At 40.3% G+C, this 19,052-nt stretch overlaps 1 protein-coding gene across 4 annotated transcripts in view; it reads right to left on the bottom strand.

Annotated features, from left to right (window-relative positions):
• Positions 1–19,052, bottom strand: part of arhgap32b (Rho GTPase activating protein 32b) — a 95,183-nt gene that overhangs the window by 11,476 nt on the left and 64,655 nt on the right. For 2 of the 4 annotated variants that reach the window (XM_053440886.1, XM_053440887.1), the window contains 8 exons: positions 18,686–18,823; positions 17,496–17,588; positions 16,433–16,555; positions 15,996–16,073; positions 12,922–13,003; positions 11,297–11,347; positions 10,085–10,159; positions 880–1,029 (listed from right to left, as the gene is read on the bottom strand). In XM_053440886.1, coding sequence (XP_053296861.1) covers positions 880–1,029; positions 10,085–10,159; positions 11,297–11,347; positions 12,922–13,003; positions 15,996–16,073; positions 16,433–16,555; positions 17,496–17,588; positions 18,686–18,823 — 790 coding nt within the window. Of the gene's footprint in view, positions 1–879; positions 1,030–6,622; positions 7,195–10,084; positions 10,160–11,296; positions 11,348–12,921; positions 13,004–15,995; positions 16,074–16,432; positions 16,556–17,495; positions 17,589–18,685; positions 18,824–19,052 lie in introns of those variants that run through there. The other 2 variants (XM_053440888.1, XM_053440889.1) reach the window with 2 other exon arrangements.

Consider the following 19,052-nt stretch of genomic DNA (forward strand, 5'->3'; position numbering starts at 1 on the left):
GATTGTAGACCTCAGCTCTGCAATTATTTTCAACCAGAACGAGCTGCTGTTTACATAGAGTATGAGCTGAATATCCGCTTTGAGGTTCACAATGAATTTCAGCTGAAAACAACGTATCAGTTTCACAGCAGGTTAGTAGGTGTGTAAGAGGTGAACATCGCGAAGCCCATGATGTCACTGGTATATGTTTGACTCAAATTTGAATTTGAGCCTAGATGACAATTAACCTGACAAACTGCAGCACTTATAAAAAAGTGCAGCTGGTGTTTCACAGAATAAACACGTGTTATTACAGACAGGGGGACTATTTCTTGTCCACGTGTCGCCACTTCCTTGAGCCTTATCAACTGAGTTTGCTAGGCAACCAGACTCCAGGAAGCCACTGCACACAGCCATTAAATAGTCTATAACCTAAAACTCTATAAAGCTATAAAACAGAGCCAGGCTGAAGTGTTTCCCACCGTTTCTCGTTTCAACGCTTAGCTCACCTGTTCATGTACAGCTATAGCTCTAGAGATAAAGTTATCTAACTGAACATATATTGTTCTGCAAGTAAGTAAATAAATATAATTGTCAAACAGTCCATTTAAAGTGATGAGCATCCAGTAATATTTTTAATGTGAAATATCTTTTGAAACTTTTCAGGTACGACTGGAAAGGGTACTGTGGAAATTATTTATCGAGACAACAGGTAAACACAGAGGAGGTTTTGAGTTTGCATTAACCAAGAAACTGTCGAAAATTATGAATCAAAGCCTGTTGCCAATAAAAACACTGTAATTCAAGTATTTGAAAATTTAGGGTAAGAAGAAAAAAAGCATAAATGGATCCGGGAAGTACTACTACTGACAGGTGTGTCTGCATACAAGTATTTCTCACCATCGTATCCTGAGTTCAGGAGGTGTTCTCCGAGGTCGCATCCGAACACCCTCTCCCGGAGAATGCCCCTCTGCTTCAGCTTCTGCTTGGTGGGCCGGGACTTCATGAAGGAGCGCAAGAAGGTGATCAGCTTCCCGTGCTTCTTAGACACTGACGGGCGAAGGATGGAAGGAAGGACACATATTACACACATGTTTAGTACACTACAGTGAGTGTGGGTTTGACACTGGCTCAGCTTTCACACAAGCTCTGTCCATGCACTAGAATGAAACCCCATACAAGGTGCTCAACGTTGTCCCATTGTGTATTTCAGCTTCTTTCTAATGCAAACCCTTCTTTTATGCATGTCTAGTTTCCTTGAAGCGAAAGCTTCATTCTTAAATACCACCTCCCAGGCAACTACAAAGGAATCTTCCACATCCAACACCTGTATCCTCAGTTCTTTCTCAGAACGAGACAAAAAAAGGAGCAGACCTACTTAGAAAACCCAACCCGCATTAATCAGAAACTTTTCCTGGGAAAGGGTCGTAAGCTTCTTAAACTACACACCAGATATTTTCTCTGCCTCAGAGAGATGGGGAAAGGCTATCAAGTGAATCAAACAATCTGCAGGGAGGAACAATGGAGCTGGCCTCCACTCCAGGCATTTGTTCAGAAAACCCTCAGTGAAAATCACATACTGGCAGACACTGGTCAGATGACAGTAGCAGTGAGAGTGTTTTTCCACTCCGGGATCATTTAACTGAATTCAGCTGGTGCAGATGAAATGAACTCGTCTCTTGAAAGAATCAATTTTCCTTGAACTGAACATTTAAGAGTGTGGTGCATCCCTTGTCTCACATTGCTGAAAGAGCAGATTATAAACAAGTTACACATCATAGTGCATCTCACACGGTTTCTAATGTCAGTAGATTCACTGATGCCTTTCAGTTAAATGACTGGTATGATATTAGATGTTATATTATATAACAAGGTTAGATATTACATACGGTAGAAATACTGCTGCTCTCAAACCAGTTATTTTACTACCTTAACTTTTAATTTACCAAATTATATTTTTTGAAGTATAATCCCATTAAGAAGAGTCCCACGAATCATCACATTTACGTCACATCTTCTCCAGATGAGCTCTTTTAAACCTTATGCCTCACTGCACTGTTAGGCTTTTGACTTGGACCATATGTCAAATATGTCTTTCCTCTCTCAGTTACAAGCCACCCCCAGCTCCTGTCACTGATTCAGGGGATACATTCTCATCTTAGATCTCACCCTTTTCCTACGTCTCGTTGATCCTCAACATAAGGTTATACTCAACCTCATATTTGACTTACCTGCTGCGAGCTCCAGACCAAAAGAGGAACACATTTAAGATTCAATCGGAAAAATAACTAATCTTTTTTGGGGGAAATGATTGGAATACAACTACATGTAGGTCATTGCTTGATAAACCGAAGCTGAGATAAAGAAAGATACAGCTGCATTGTGGTTGTCATTGCAACAATATAATCAAGTCTTTACCTACTGCTTTTAGTGATCATACTAAGATGAATTGAACTTAAAGAAGTACATAATGAAGTGCACATGTGCTGTTATAAATGTTAGTACTGCTATTATTCCAAAACTGCCACAGTTCAAGTCTCAGCCCCTTGGGCAAAGACTATTAGGTAAGAATGAAAGAGCAGCTGCCTGCTCTGCATGATAAATTCACTCCATGGAGGTAAACTACATGCAGTAGACTCAATTGAGCGTTTGAGCACATTTTGAATAAAAACATGAAGACTGCAGTCAAACTAATAAGCTGAATGGATTGCAACATTGCTTTACTTAAATTTAATTTCTCATCGACCCTTTTCCACCCACTTAGATCTGGTTCTTGAACCAGTTCAGTTAAAGATTGTTGAATCAAGGATGTGTTGTTAACACAGGGTGTTGCACAGTGCACAATGAAAGTAAACAGTGATTTAATGTGGATGTTTGTACTGTTTTTAAATTACCACTGCATGCCAAGAATTTCTCACATGCCTTCTAAATTCTCTCTACCCAACAGGTAGAATATTACATTCCTATTGATATTGTTAAGGTTCACTCTGCTATTTTTTCGGTTCCAATTTATTATTGGTTGAAAAGCTCTGAATAGTTCAAAATAAAGTGAATGTATGAGAATATAACCTGTTACGGGTTTTTGGAAAAGGATTATCTGTTTGGCCATATACTAACAAAATAAACTGTATGCACACAGTGAGAGTGCATGAGAATATGTTACAGAAAAATGCTGCCACTGTGACACTCATTACTTTCCATTCAGGAGCAGTAGATACTGTAACGAAGATAAATCTCAAGTTTCGGGGGAAAAGAGTTAGAAAAAAGGAACGGTTTAGATTAACATCCAATTCAATGTTACAAAAATAGCTGAAGACTTGAAGGCAGTTTAATATGCCAAACTTACCATAAACCACCCCACAAGATCCTTTATTAATACTATGTGATCCAGAGTTTGGGTTTTCTCAAGTTCAATTCCTATGTCTAATGATCAAAACACACACAATTGTGTCTCAAAATAAACCCATGACAGATTTATAACCGCCTCACTCCTCACAGTAAATAAATAACATTTGAATCCAGAGTCTCTGTGGCCATTTAAATGAAGCAGCACAATCAATTCTGAATCAACAGGCGGCCCCTGAGCCAGCATCTGTAAACAAGACGCAGTGTTTCATTTCAGGAAGAAGTGGAGCTGCACTTCACCCCTCCAGGAGGAATTCCTTCTGTGCTGCTGTACCCAGAGACAAAACCACTGAGGCAGCTTTGTTTACTCACTGTTTAGGCATAAAAAAGGGGCCTTCAGTATCACGTAGGGAGAGACGTGTAGAAGAGGAGTGCAATGACTAGCACTACTCTCCAGAGCCCGGACAGAGACTCCCTTCTGCCTTCCGTCGCGCAGATGACAGCCTGAGGGCTATAGTAGCTATTCAAGCATGCTCAGCACTGTTGCTGATGCTGACACACTCACTGCTGTGCTCCAGCTGGGTAAAAGGCATTTCATTTAAGAAAAGTGGGACTGATAGAGGCGCCTCCCTGTGACATTAATTATAAGATTTACCACTTTAGACTACAGCTGTTTGGTTTCACAAAGTCTGAAGACTAGAATAACACATTTCAAAACTAGAGATTGAATGAAATGCAGAGGGACTGAGTTATCCTGACATGCCTATATTGATGTATTAGTATGGGACAAGCACCTAAGAGAAAGAAAAAAATTGCATTTCCCACGATGCAATTGGATACAGTCTTTAATTAGACCCTCGCAGGCTGGTGAACACTCACAGCTTTTGAATGCCACACCTAGAGTTTGGCTTTATTTTATCTATTCCTAGTCCCAAGCTCGGAACCCTGTTCACATCACTATGACATCACATGGGTTGGTTTTTCCCAGACTGAGTGGGACTAACAATGGCAGCTAATTCATAAATGATAATAATCAATAAATGATATTCATGAGTAAAACTAGTGATGCCCTTTTACACAAAACACGGTTCTCTTTTTTTACAAGTCATAAACCCAGATGATATGAATTTGATATGTGGCACTCTAAGGGCTGAGATATTCACAGTGAGGCAAATGCGATCAAACAGATCAAATCCAGCCGGAACACAGTTGAGCACAGAGAATGCTGGTTTCTGCCTGATGAACACTGACAGGTTTCAGATGAAGCCCTTAACTGACTGTGCTTGTGTGACGAGCCTTTTCCTTCCGAGAGCCCAGTGAGAGGCCGGGATATGACAAGCCGGGGGGTGAGGAGAAACAAGGCCAAGCATTACAGCAGGAACAATTACAGGCGTAATGGCAAACATCATGCTCTCTTTCCCCTTTCCAGCCTCAGACCGACCACCTCATTCCGCTCAGCCAGCGAGGAGCTTTTCAGAGCACGCAGACTGGAGGAAAATTCCAACTTCATGACAACACAGCAACGTCCTAAAGTGGGAACGGTGACACCATAGAGCCAATCAGCCTGAGATATTTGATACAACTACTCGTCAGTGTTCCCTGAATACACATGCACCATAAGGCGTGACCGTGGCTCATGGGGTTTCACAATGCTCCCATCACGGCTAAGCTCTGAACCGTTCACTTCAGGCAGCACCCCCTCGAGAAGTAGAAGCCACACACACACACTCACCCACAACCATGAAGGCGGCAGAGCGGGAAATTCAAACTGCCCTCCTCTTTGCTCTTGTAGTCTCAAGTTACCCCTGTGAGGACAGGTTAGACATGATGACATCGTCAGTCTAAGGTGTCTACATGCTGCGGGAGCACGAGTTGTGGCTGGAATGTCTTCTGTGAATTAGTCATGGGCTTTAAAAAATAAAATCGTATGTCTTTTTACTGTGATGGGAATTTAAATTAGGTGTTTCTTGATAATTACATCAATTAATATTGAGAATTCTGAAACTTTTCCCAAATTTGCCAGGTCACCAATCATCAAAACTACTGCATAGACTGAACATCTAAATAAAAAGTTGACTTGCCAAAAAACGTCCATTACATTCCATTTTCCTGAGAAGTTTATGTTTTACTGCCAGTTAAGGAACTCATCAAGCCAACAACTTCATCACCTTCATTACAATCACATTTCCTGATCACTGCCAATGACAAAGGTCCATTTACAGGCAACTAACACAAAGATGTTTGCACGCTCATCCAACTAACACAACTTAACACTGGGAGACTGTGTGTGCTTTATGCCCATGACACATCTCCTCTATGTGTGTGTGCATTGTCATTCAGAGTAAACAGAGCCGTCTGCCTAAAGACAGCTGTGGGTATCCTCAGATTGGATTCACAAGCCTAACTGTGCAAAAGATAATATGAGCAAAAAGCCTGATTGTTCCGTCTCATTGAACCAGTGAACTTAAATTCATCAGAGAGACGTGAGGACAGAGGGGGAACTGTCGGCCAACGCTTGGCTCCGCTTTCTGAGGAAGTTGACTGAGGACACTTACGTCAGGGGAAACTTTATTATACACGTATGATGATTGAGATCTTTCACAGCTGTACACTGTGTAAATATACAGATCATACGTTTTCATTGTTAACTAAAGTCTAGAATCGTCAAGTTTGACAGCCTACGATTTTCTAATACAGTGGGATATTATAAATAAAATGAGAGTGGGGGTGAATATTATACTTAACTGGAGAACTAGAAAAGACCTCGAGTCGTAGGAGGAAAGAGAATTGTTTTCCACACTTCTGGTGTGTAAATGTATTCAAGCACAGCCTCTAGTTACAGTCTTAATATAACAGTTTGCATTGCTCTACAAATCCCTGAGGTATATGGAGAATATGTATAACAACACTCTATTTCATGTCATTTTCTTTTCAATCTCACTTCCTTTAGCTTAATGTCTGCATTTAAGTTTTATAGTTGTCTACATTGTGTGCTCCGTTTTATGTAGAGCCTATGAATGACACATTTTGTGGTTCAGTTTATACTTGAATAAGAAAAAATACAAAATATACCTTTTTTTTCCCGACCAAAACAGGAACCCATTCCTCCCATCATTCAAAGTGATTCTCTTCACTGGTTATGACTCATGAAACACGATCCATGCCACACAGGGTTCATGTGGACTAAGTTCAGAGTTATTTAAGGTAAATACAAATAATTAAAGACAAGTCACCAGGTCGCACAGTGGGGAGCGAGCCGAGGACATTAACGCCACTCGATACAAACGTGTTTTCTTACCTTTGATCCATAGCGCTGGACTCGCCTTTATGACAGGAACTTTAAAAGGAAAGAAAAAAGGTCCAAACTACAAAGAGACACTAATCTTGGTCTGTGGCTAGAAGCTCACAAGACGCGATGAGAGTTCATCAGAAAGCAGAGCGGAGGGTGATCAAGGTTTGAATCTAGGATCGAGCCGACTGACCCCTGCTCTGTCTCTGCGGAGGGTTTGCAACCAGCCCTGTGCTGCGTTCAGGGGCTACGGGACAAATGGAAACTCTACTCTAAAGACGCTGTGGCTACTATGAAAACTAATTTAATTTAATCAATATGAGGCACTGGGTTCGTCGGAAAAACAACTTTGAACTGATGTATTAAAAAAAAAAGCCCATTTCAGACAGCACACACCTCCAGACTCGCATTACTGGCTTGTCAATGTTCCCGATAGAATCTGAAAGAGGCACAAGACTATAGCATCCAAGAGGCAAGCTGGTTGGTTTAGCACAGTGGAAAAAGTTCCTTCAGACTGAACACACACAAGCTCCTAACAAGCAGCATATGACATATAGGATGACCTAGCATTGAGTAGGAATCAGCTCTCCCCTCTGAAGGGCCCCGTGGCCCCCTGAAAGCATTATCTCATTAATTCTTTAACTAGCTCTGTCCCTGAGCTGACATGTTGAGTCATAATAAAGTCAGAGTAATTTGTTGTTGATCGTGAATCAGAATCACAAGACTGCAGTCAGACTATGCATGTGATAGCTTTAACTTGACATGCGTTTCACACACAGCACAGGGACATTTCTCTGGACTGCAGGAGATTTACTACTATACAATGTATGTCCAATTTAAGCTACTTTATACTTCTATAAAGTATACTATAAACCCCTCCACTAAAAGTCTGTAATGTAAAGTTATCCAACACGATTTTATCAGAAAGCTGCATAATAAACAGAACTTTCTGCAGCTGTACTTAGTTCTTTCGTCTTTTCTCTAACATTGACCATGTAATGGTTCTCCAAAAGATCCACTGGACTAAACTTCCTGACTGTATCCGAAAAAGTAGAATCAGTGAAATGTTACTTACACACTACTGTCACATCATGTCAGTTATATGGACCACTGTTCTGCAGGTCTTCTCCCATTTTATACTTTTAAGTTTTACAGATAATACTATGCCTTTTACTAAGAAAAGACTCTTGATACAAGACCAAGAAGCAAGCTGAAATAATAAAAGGTGAAAAGTACAGAGTGAAAGCAACAGTGTTACCATTGAGTCCCTGAAATAATCATGAGGAGCTGTAATAGACGGCATGGGGCTGAGTAAACAAGATACTGTGTGAGAGGAGTTCTCTTACTTTAAATACATTTGTCTATTTATATACCATATTCAGTGTTGTTTTTAATTACTTTGGCAAATGTCTTTAAATTGGATGATAGTTAGAACTGTGGTTGTCAGTGACACAGTTCAGACAGTAAAGCAGGAGGTTGACGTCGCCTTGGGACAAAAAGACTAGTCACCTAATGAGGAAGGACTGAACTTCAGCCCTGATGTCATATAACATGTAAGAGCATGAGAGGCAGCTTCATGTTGGATGAAGTTATCATACTGTTGCTGTTTTGCATGGATCTACATGATCTATTCGACTCCTGGGACGTGGAATGGATGAGAAAGAGTATTCTAAAGCTGCATGCAAAGTTCAATGTACAGGAGCAGAGCCTTGGATTCCCTTCTGCTGGTTAAACGGCTGGAAGCTGTACAATAAAACATATATATATATATATATATATATATGTTAATCATATATAATATATGATCAAGATACCCAAAAGGAATGGATTACAATAAAGAGGCCACTGCGGAAAGGCCTCTGAAGGGAGCAAAGGTGTAAACGTTACCTTTGTGCTTTACATATCAACTCAGTTTATAACACAGTGGTTAACAGGTAGGTAAACGCAGCCCCAAATACAAGTGCAATCTACAAAAACAGTCTCTTATTGAAGCTCCAGAGAAACACGTTACACAAGGGACCTTGCATAGTTTCACAGCACCAGGAAATGACTGGAGATCCTCGGGAACAGGAGGACAAATCTTACTCTGTCTCACACATTCTCTCCACATTTCCCTTCCCCTCTCCTTCACATAACCAGCTGTCTTGGCTCATATATGCTCACAGCTGCCCAAATCTCTTGTCTGCAGAAATGACGAAGGCCTGCACCAAGGAGGGGAATGGGGGGGGCAGAACATCTGGGTCAGTATCTGGTAAGTCGACTGGGCCGTCTGAAGAGGGAAGAAGTCTGACTGACGTTTTTTTATCCAAAGCTAATTATTTTCCTAATTGATGTTAGCCAAAGAGTATTTTTACTGTGCAGAGAGTAGACTCTGTTCCCAAGACAACACAAGAACGTGGATCGAAGGCCTGATCACTCCTGCTTGCTTTTGCAGGAGCACTGCAGCATGTTAACAATTTCCATGGTTTTACTGAGAAAGCAGCAAAGGTTAGTGGTGAGCAGAGTGGATCTGTGCAGAGCAAGGATATTTTCCAATGCTGTGTGGCTCACTGCAGGAATGTGCTCTCTCAGTCACCATGGAGAGGGAGACAGAGATTCTTACTGTTGCAGGACAAAGCTTAACGCTCAATGGATGGGTTTACAGGCCCCCCCTCATTGTAAAAGGATTAAATAAATCAAGGCCGGTCGAGACCTAGCACAGCGGTACCCCCGCCGTGGCCTTTTCGGCTTCAACCAAACAGACACACACAAACACAGCTGGCCCTCGTCCAGACACAGGATACATTCAGCTGCTTTGAGAAATGCTGTAGTAACCTGGCTCACCCCTGAACTCATTTGCATCCACCTTGAGGGGCCACAACAAGAAACAGAACAGGGGGCTGAAGGGATATGCTTGCTGTTTTGAAAGCGAGCTTTGAAAAAGCACTACGCCCCCCAACAATCACAAAACACGTTTTTCATATTGTTTTATACAAAATGGACTCAGGGTCAAACAGGGAGTTGACAAATCTGAAATATAGCCATTATACAGCAGTGTGATGAGAAATCTAAATTCGACTTGCTGAAGAAATTTAGGAAAACATCACCATTTGCATCAGACATTTTACAGCAATTCAAGTGAAGCACACACACACACACACACACACGCACGCACACCCGCACGCACGCACACACTTTTCCCATAGCGTGTCATACATGTTCTATTATTACTACATAACATAATTTGCAGTCTTCAAGGTTTACTGGATTGTAGACATAATGTGTACAAGTGTGTTAAAGGTCACAGACAATTTATTTGCTTTGTTAGAGGTTCTCTTTTTATCATAGAAAAATATATTTTCGAGAGGAGTAAAGCTAATAACCTAGTTACACTAGTAATATTAGAGTCACACAGTGCACATACATCTCTCGGTAGGTGGAGTTAGTTTTTGGGGGGTGATAGTACAACACACGTAGGGGGCTTTTGTCTACCTGAGCTTATGCTGTAGTGGTTTAGCGGGTCGGCCACCCATGCATTGTCCTGTATTACACTCTCCATCTCCAAGTCTGCATGGACCAACAGACAGATGAATGGATGGATGACATGGAGATATGAGAGAATCAGCAGAAGGAGAGAAGCACTTTAAGTTAGAAAGAAAGCAACAGTGCACTTTGGGACTGATGTCAGAGGCATTTCATAGAAATGATACTTTGATGCTGAACACATTAAGTGCTTTGTGAGACAATGTACAGATACAAATGTGGAAATGTAGCATACCCAATTATCGATACATTACAGTCATCAGTAAAACAACTCTTTTTAAATCAGACAAGTTTTAAGTTATAATCCTTAGGATTTTAAAACCCCATATTTGTGACTATAGTCTAAATTTTTGTATCAATAGTCATTCAGTACTTTTACATTCTGTAATTACTTCTAAATATAGTAGTGTACATTCTTAGCGGCACACTCTGTTATTCCCTTGTGGATTTCAAATTGCCTCTGTATGAAGATTGACAGGGTATGATAGAGGATAATCCTGTGTTTCTAATTGTATCTCCTTGTGTGCTTCTTTATGCCATCAGAGCTGTGAGTAGTAACTGCTACCGCTAACGCGACATTTCCTACAAACCACTAGCTCACATTTAAAGCTTTCAAATGTCAAACACAGGGTGGCAGAGCAGTCACAGTAAAAACCAAACATTGCCTGCTCATCAAAAACCCATCTATGAAACAGGACAATGGTCATTATGGCCTGTTTTAAGTATTTCAGAGGGGTAAATGGTGTAAGATGCAGCAAATAACAGGCTGCATAAATCCAGTGTTGCAGCTCAGGAAGTTGGAATACTTCTTCTTGAACTGTAGGGAGCATGAAATTAGACGACAGTTGCTTATAGTGCCATGGAAAATGGCCAATCATCAATGTGCTTCTTTGTTCAAACAACACATCTTTTTTAAAACAGCTGCTATTCAGTTTATAACAAATTAACTGCTCAATGAGTGTTTGCTGTCGTCTAAATTCTGGGACCTGCAGTAAATATAACCACACTAACAGCAGTTACGACCAGCTTCCAGGACTAAAATCAAAAGGATTATAACCATCAAAACTCAGATGTACAAAAATTTGATAGGTGTTTGTGTGTGCGTGAGTAGAGGTGGGGGTGAGTGGGCATGGTGGATGAAGAGTGTATACCAACACGCACAGGGGGGGAAGAGGCTCCAAGAAGCGGGCGGCGGGCCAGAGGAGGGGGTGGCTGAGGTAGAGGAGTCACAGTCAAATGCAACAAATCAAGACACATGCTAACACAACTGTACATCCCTGTGCAGTGAAACAACAACAGTGTTAGAGATGCATTCAGGCAGTGGAGCACAAGCAGACACAGGCAGGTTTAAACAGCATGACACTTATTATTTATTCTGCCACGGATAATGAAAAACAGGATGTTACTATCACGTAAATCTGACTGATGACAGCAATTAGGTTGTCACTATGTGAAATATAAGCATTGACTTGTGTAAATTGATAAATGGATCGAGTACAGCTGATTAGAATGAATAATGATGACATCTAACCATTATCTGTATATTTCCATGGTAATCAGAGATTACATACGAGTAGTTGTAGTGGGTAGTGTAGCATTTCTTCTTGACATCACAAATAAAATATGTTTTTTTAAAACACAGTTGATGTCATTCAAACTTGTGGCATCTACAGGAGCATATAACAGCGCCTCACAATCTCGTAGTTTGTGGTAAGACTGGATGATACAATATTACTGCTGATAATAAAAATCAATTTTTTTTGTGTGTGGGATATTTACTTGTTATACACTCTGCATAAAAAAAAAAGGATGATGCCAAATAAAAGCATGCAAAAAGCAAACAAAAAGACAGCAGCATTGCAGGGGTGGATGGAGGGTGGTCAGGCAGATTAAGTAAAGCCTTGGACAGTGGAGTGCATTGTGCGTATACTGCAACAGTTAACTGTATGCCGCAAGATGCATTTCTGATCAGTCACAGAGTCTGAAGGCTTAAAAACTTGGGCACGGCATATAATCTGGGCGTCCAAAAGCAACTGAAACCCTGCGCGTATAATGATACCCCCCTCCCCCATAATTGTAGAGCTTGTGTCATCTCCTTATCGAGATCCTGGAAGCATTTCACTGGTTCACGCGGCTCCCCCCAAAGTCAGAGGGTTGTGACAGTGAGTCATGTTGGTTCAATCGGTCTCTGGTTTGGACAATGTGGCAAGGATTTTTACAAGATATGGAGGTTTGATCTAAAGAGCCATAGCAACATGATGTGCGCTGCTAATTTCAACGGCAGCTACAGTGAGTGAAGGAGAAGTTCAAGCTTGGCTCGAGTCTGCACCACAGCCCAATGTTGTGAAGTGCTCTGTTAGATTGCATGAGGGTTTATTTGTTGTACATTTGTGTTTGACACTCAAGGGAGCGTGCTAAAGAGCTTTACTGTTTGCAATGGACAGCAATAGATTAGATTAGCACACTTATTTTAGGCGGATTTGCATAGCGCTGAGTCAATATAGCATGATCACTGGGTCATTTCAGGGGCTGGTGTATTAGAATTATGGGTCTTCTTTCACTGTAACATGCTCATACATTGAATTGATGCTATCTTTACACTGCTATTCATCTTAATCCAGGTCTAAGAGAGATGGAGATCTATAACAGGGCTCTGTGTTGAACTAGGGGTCAGGATATAAGAAAAAGAAAAAAGAAAAAACGTACACACACACCAATATCAGTGAGGCATTAAAGACTTCCTTCCAACACATTTCCTGTGAATTGGTTAAGAGGAGGACAAGTACCTGGTTTTGGCACCGAATTGGTCATGGACTGCGGCACCTTATCATTTATGAGCTCCACACACTCGCTGGGAAAGAAGCCAACCTGGACAGAGAGCAGCAGTGAGACAGGCGGGTGAGGTGGGAGGAAGTACAATCGGATTAAGATTATAAAATTGTGTGTGAAACAGAAGACATAGTATCAACACTGAGCTTTACACATCACATTAGTCATGTGATTTTAGACACAGAGACAGAAGGACATTTACTCATCCAGGAGAATGACGTGTGTGTGGTTCCTCCTCTAATACTGGACCAAAAAGGACCACAGACAGGGCTTACTCTGCTGTAACACTTCCAGACAATCTTATTTGTATTAACCATTTTATTATTTTTTTCTCATATGATTCCTTAACCTTAGATTTATTCTGTCTCTTTGCTTTGGCGAAATGCTATTTTTGCAGTTGGTTTGGTCAACTATCATTAGGGATGTCAAGATACCAAAAATATAGTAGTTGATAACAAAACCAGGACATTTCCACTATTCTAAATATACAATTCGAAAACCATGGCAAAAAATAAAAACAACTGTGGCAATGTAGCCTTCGAGTAATGAATAAAAAGAAGATAATATTAACACCATGAATCAGAACAGCGGCATGTAGGCAAATTATGAGACTTCAGTTATCAGGTATAGCTCAAATGAAATGTAAGAAAACAGTTGAGGCTGCACACACAATGTATTAATACACCCATCCACCCATTTTCTTAAATTAAATTATTAATTTGTACTTGGTAGAGATGAGGATAAAATCTTAAAATTACATTACAGTCCATAAGAACCTGTGCTCCTGCCCCAGTCTGTTTTGCCTTTAAAGGTTTAAGATTAAAGTCTTTATTGTACAGCATACTGACACACACACTTCTGACATCACTGACTGACTACCTCCTTTTGGAGAGAGTTGGCACAGTAGGTTTTTTGTGTCACTGTACTCTGCATTAACTGGTCATCGATTGGTTCCTCAACACACAACCTGTTTGAGCTTCAGTCTGCATTTAGCTTGATGTACAAAGTGTGGATCCGATTTAAGAGTCAGATGTCTAAGCTGCAGGCAACAAGGTCAATATTTATAAGTGTATAACAGCCTTTCCAGCCTCCGACATTGTTTCTGAATTATAACTGATGCCTGCTGGCTGCTACACTGGCTGAGAGCCTGAATGGTAGGATGACTTCCTATAGGAACAGAGCCAAAACACAGAAGAGCAGAGAGGGCAGCAGGTCAGAGGAAGATCAGCAAGACATAAGCTACAAAACCTGGCTTCAGTTGATGAACTGGAAAAAAAGGAAGGAATCTGCAGTAATATTAAAGTTTTTCAAAGGAAAATGTCTTTCTACAAATAACAGTATCTTATTTGTTTAACCACAATTAGTCATTAATATTTCCACTCAAACTTAACTGCTCAAAACACACAGGGCCAGATTTACAAAGAAAATTATGCAGCACTAATTTGCACTGCAGTTTCAAATTGAATTTGCGGCACAGATCTACATGTATTTAGGTCCCAATTTATTGAGGGAGTAGCTCATTATGCAGTCAGCTCCCAGGACGCCTGAGATTTGTATGAGATTTGTCTGAGATCATCGGGCTAAGGAAAGGAATGATTATGTAGGAAACATCAACTTTGTCTATTTTGGTTCAAATCCAGCTGATACTGTTAATGTCACAAAATATCACTCTTAAAAGTACAATACTACATTGACAAATGTACTACGACTCACAGGTGACATAAAGACAGAGGCTTGACAGCACTGTCCTCTAAGACATTATTTCTTTGTTAGGCTGCTGTGGAAGGATAACAAAACGTGATGAATTTATATTCTTAAAATGCAGTTATTTTGGACTGTATCATTTTGATTTGATTGACTAAGCTGGTATGTCATATAAACTTGGGATGTTTTTTGCAAAGGATTTTGTTGTAGGAATGGGAGGATGATTACAACAAGCAAAACCTATTTTACTGTCCAATGTGGGTAAGCAGGTACTGTTTTAAGAAAACGTTCACCTTTCCTTAAATGCATGCAAACCACAACATCTCATTCGCTCTCACAATAATCAGATATTGTGCATTATCTCTGTGAAAACATTTGATCCTCTCATGAATTTGAAGGGTCTGGTGTTGTAACAGGGATGTCAATGCAGAGGACTCCAGCAAACAACAAGACAAAAAGAAAAGTGGTCATAGTGTTAAAAGCTGAATGCTGACTCATAGTTTTTCCATTGTTTACCTCATGATCGCTGGGATTGAGGATAAAATTGTTGCGGGCTTCCAGAGTTGTAAAATCCTTTCTGTGACTATATTATAAACCTTCTGGCATGTGATAAGCCTTTAAAAGCATTAATCTGTTTCCCCAACTGAACATTCAGCTCTATATTTCATTGCCTCACAGGTACCTTAAACAACACAGTGCAGCTCCCTGTGATGTTTTAATTCTGAGATGTTTTCTGTCCCGCTTAGTAAATCTGGCCAATATTATTTTTAACACATTAGTTTTGGTGATGCCTACACACATATAATATTTACACAGTTTTACTCAATTTTTATTAACCCCTGTTTCAAAATTACTTGAAATACAATTATATCATTCAAATTTATAATTTTCTATATTGTTTCAGTTAGGAGTGAAATGAGGAATATCAGAAACAACAAACATCAGCATTGAGAGCGGAAACTGAGAATTTAGTCGGATTGTTTCATAATGTTACAGTATGGTACTGAAGACTGTCTAGGAATATGAATTGTTCCAGCATTACAGTGGGAGGCACACACCCTGTAATCTGCTCAAAAGCGGCACAAGAGAATCTGTATGTTGCTCAGACTCTCGGCAAACTCTGAGCCTTTGAAAAACGCTACACAAAGCAGCGCTCTCTCCTAGTCCTTGAAATACCTCAAGTACAGCCTGATCAAAAGTTTACAGCCAGAGGAAAAGATGGAGGGAGGGAGAGAGAGAGAGAGAGAGAGAGAGAGAGAGAGAGAGAGAGAGAGAGAAATGTGTGTTTCTTCCACCAAACTGCAGAAGGGTTTTGTGAGCTGCATACCTGAAAGCCATGCTTGCCCCTCCACCATGTGGTGTCTTCTTTAGGAGGCATGTCAATAACTGACACGATGTCGCCAACCTGCAGAAAACAACAGAGAGGGGAAAGAGAGAAGATTAAAGATTGTCTTTGTATTTCTTGTGATAGAAAACATCAGTGCTTGTTAAAAAAGAACATGAATTCAGTCAGTACTGTTGGGAGCAATGGGATTTGTCCAGACATTGATTAAAAAACTTCTACCTGTACAACTTGTGCACATTTGTACCACAAAAGACAGCTTTATTGCCCCTTCTGTTCTTTTTCTCCTGTTGTTTCTCATTGACTTGTCAAGTTCAATGATAAAAACACTTTATGCAGCAAGCAACAGATGAGGAAAATCATGTGAGGAATTCTAATGGACCCTCAGTATATCCAGAGGGAGAGCATGTTGATATTGTCACCTCGAAGGACAGCTCGTCTGAGGCCTGAGCGATGTAGCGCTTGATGACGTGGGCGGCAGCGATAGCTGGCACGTTGATGGACGACTCTTCATGGACCAACAGATGATTCCCCTTATTGTCAACCTTGTCGTACACACACAGGAATCACAATTCATTACAACAGTGGCAGACTGGCCCATTATGATCAAGGTAAAAATAAATACAGAACAGTGACAAGATAATGAATTTGCATAATCATTCTGCAATTAAAAGGCAATGCTGGTGAATAATGGACATGATATTCTGGTTTTATTGAGGCTGTAAGATAGAAATTAGTATATTATGATTATAAACTATACAGTCATTTCTGTGGGTGTTTTAAGTGCTGTTTAATGAATACATGAATGACACCAGGTCATAAACCAGAGTCAACCTGTGTTTATCCTATTATACAAGACACAGATAAACACTGGCTCAGGATGACTCACACACACAAGTCACATCATTGTTGAACTACTGAATGATGTTAGACGTCGTATTAACATGTGTGCTGTGTTCAGTTATTCAAAGTGGGCTGCTGCTCGGTGGATTCAAAATGGTCCAAAAAAGTGTCCAAATTGGAAATGAAACGTGATGAATGGAGCACCAGCAGGATTCTTTGGTCACATAATGAAAAATTATAAATTTGGCAGAATTCTTTCCCATCAGCTACTTTAGGTATTTTTGCGAGAATAATGATAAAATTTTTATATGGCACAGAAATAGTGACATTATCTAATATAGGCTTCTGTTAATTCTAGAGCATCACTATAGTATTATTGTGCAACACTTCTAGTCAACCTGTAACTAACAGGAACAGATATTAATTTGTGGTAAAGTAGAACAACTGTATGGCCCCTAGTCTTTGTTTTATTTTTCAAGTTTTGCAGTTTGCAATATGCCGTCAGGCTTTTTTAATGTCTGTTTTATCTAGATGGTAAAACTATTCTAAGTGAAACTACAGACAAACAGGCGTTCAGATCCCCCCATTAAAGCATCTTCATAGTAAGTGAGCTCTTCAAACACAGAGGACATGCAGCCTTACCTCCATCCATGTGAGGGCAGGCCCACAGTTGATCTTGTTGTCAGCAATGGCTGAGAGCCGGGAGAGGTACGCTAACAACATCTGGGAAACTGACTAACGTGGAACAAAACACACACACATACACGCCAGTAAGTCATTACACTGACTCAAGATTTAGTATCTATTATTATGGTATTATTATATCAACCATTTAGTACCTTTACCATCCACTACTTATGCACTGTAAATAAACTATGCTGTTGTTTCAATTCAAGATTTGGTACTTGTTCCGGATAAAGGTCTCTTGTTCCTACTTTTATGAGTTTGTTTGGGGATAAGTGCAGATAATTAGGCAGCTTAAGAGTGTTACATGGCAGGGAACCACTAGAAATTATGGTGAGGCGAGGACACATCACAAGGGAAATTTAGTTTTACAGGTTTTGTGCCGTACAAATGCACATTTAAGCGAATGCTGACACTGAAGCCTTACTGAGCAGTAGAACTTGGATGTTGCTTTTGTCTAAATCTGAGGTTGCGTCACTTTCAATAAAATGTCTATCACAAATCTAAATCAGACAGTGAAGCATATAAAAACAGGTACTGGTGAAAGTAACATTTTGAACTATGGGTAGTTTGTACAACTATCTCAGTGAGGACAATCATTGGCATAAAGTGAAGACCACGCAAAAGGTCCACACTTCGTAGGTTGTAAACTTAAACTGGTCCTCACGAAAATAGTTGTACAAAAGCACACACACCATCCCTCAGTAATTAACTGGTTTTCCCAGTGAGATGAGATAAGATAGCTCTGCATTCTTGTTTGCGCCTCAATCTGACCGTTAAGGTTTCACCTGGCTCAGAAAACCTTTCACTGGCAGACTGAAAAGGAAAAAAAACTGGCAAAATATCAAATGGTGAATTCCTGAGAAATAAGCCCTGTTGATCACACTGAGTGAGATTTAAGCAAAGCAAGGTTACCCAAACCTAAAAAGAAACAATAATACTGAATACTAAACATCTTTGAACAAGCTCATGTGGTCAAGGTTTATATCGAGTTCAAATGTTAGTTCTGTTAAAGTTTCATATCTATTGGATTTCGCTCACAGGCCTGGAAGCTTCAGTTTGCATTTAACAACGAGTGTGTGTGTGTCTGTGTGTGTGTACAGCTGTGTGTTTTCGTGTGTGTATAGCCGTGTGTTTTCAGTGCTTACCTCTGACTGATCAGTCAGACTGTCCAATCGAGGCAGCTCAGGCAGCTGTGAAAAGCGTCGGTCATAGATGCAGAGATGTAGATGCTTGTCCAGGACACGGAAATCCTCATAGCTGCGCTTCACAATCCAGCTTCGACCCTTCAGAACAACAACAAAAAATGTGAGCCTAACCAGTGAGGAGACAAAGACCGGACACACTGGTCGATTAAAGAGCTCAATGTGAGCAATGTTTTCATTCAACTGTAGCTAAACTAATTGTTTATGGTTTGTCAGTAAGTGTCTATGAAGTCTAATGTGCAATCTGCAGATGTCTAGATATATGAAATCACACAAATCTTTAAAAATTCACAACATCAACTTTAAAGTC

The sequence above is a fragment of the Pleuronectes platessa genome, chromosome 15, assembly GCF_947347685.1.
Source record: "Pleuronectes platessa chromosome 15, fPlePla1.1, whole genome shotgun sequence".
Taxonomy (NCBI): Eukaryota; Metazoa; Chordata; class Actinopteri; order Pleuronectiformes; family Pleuronectidae; genus Pleuronectes; species Pleuronectes platessa.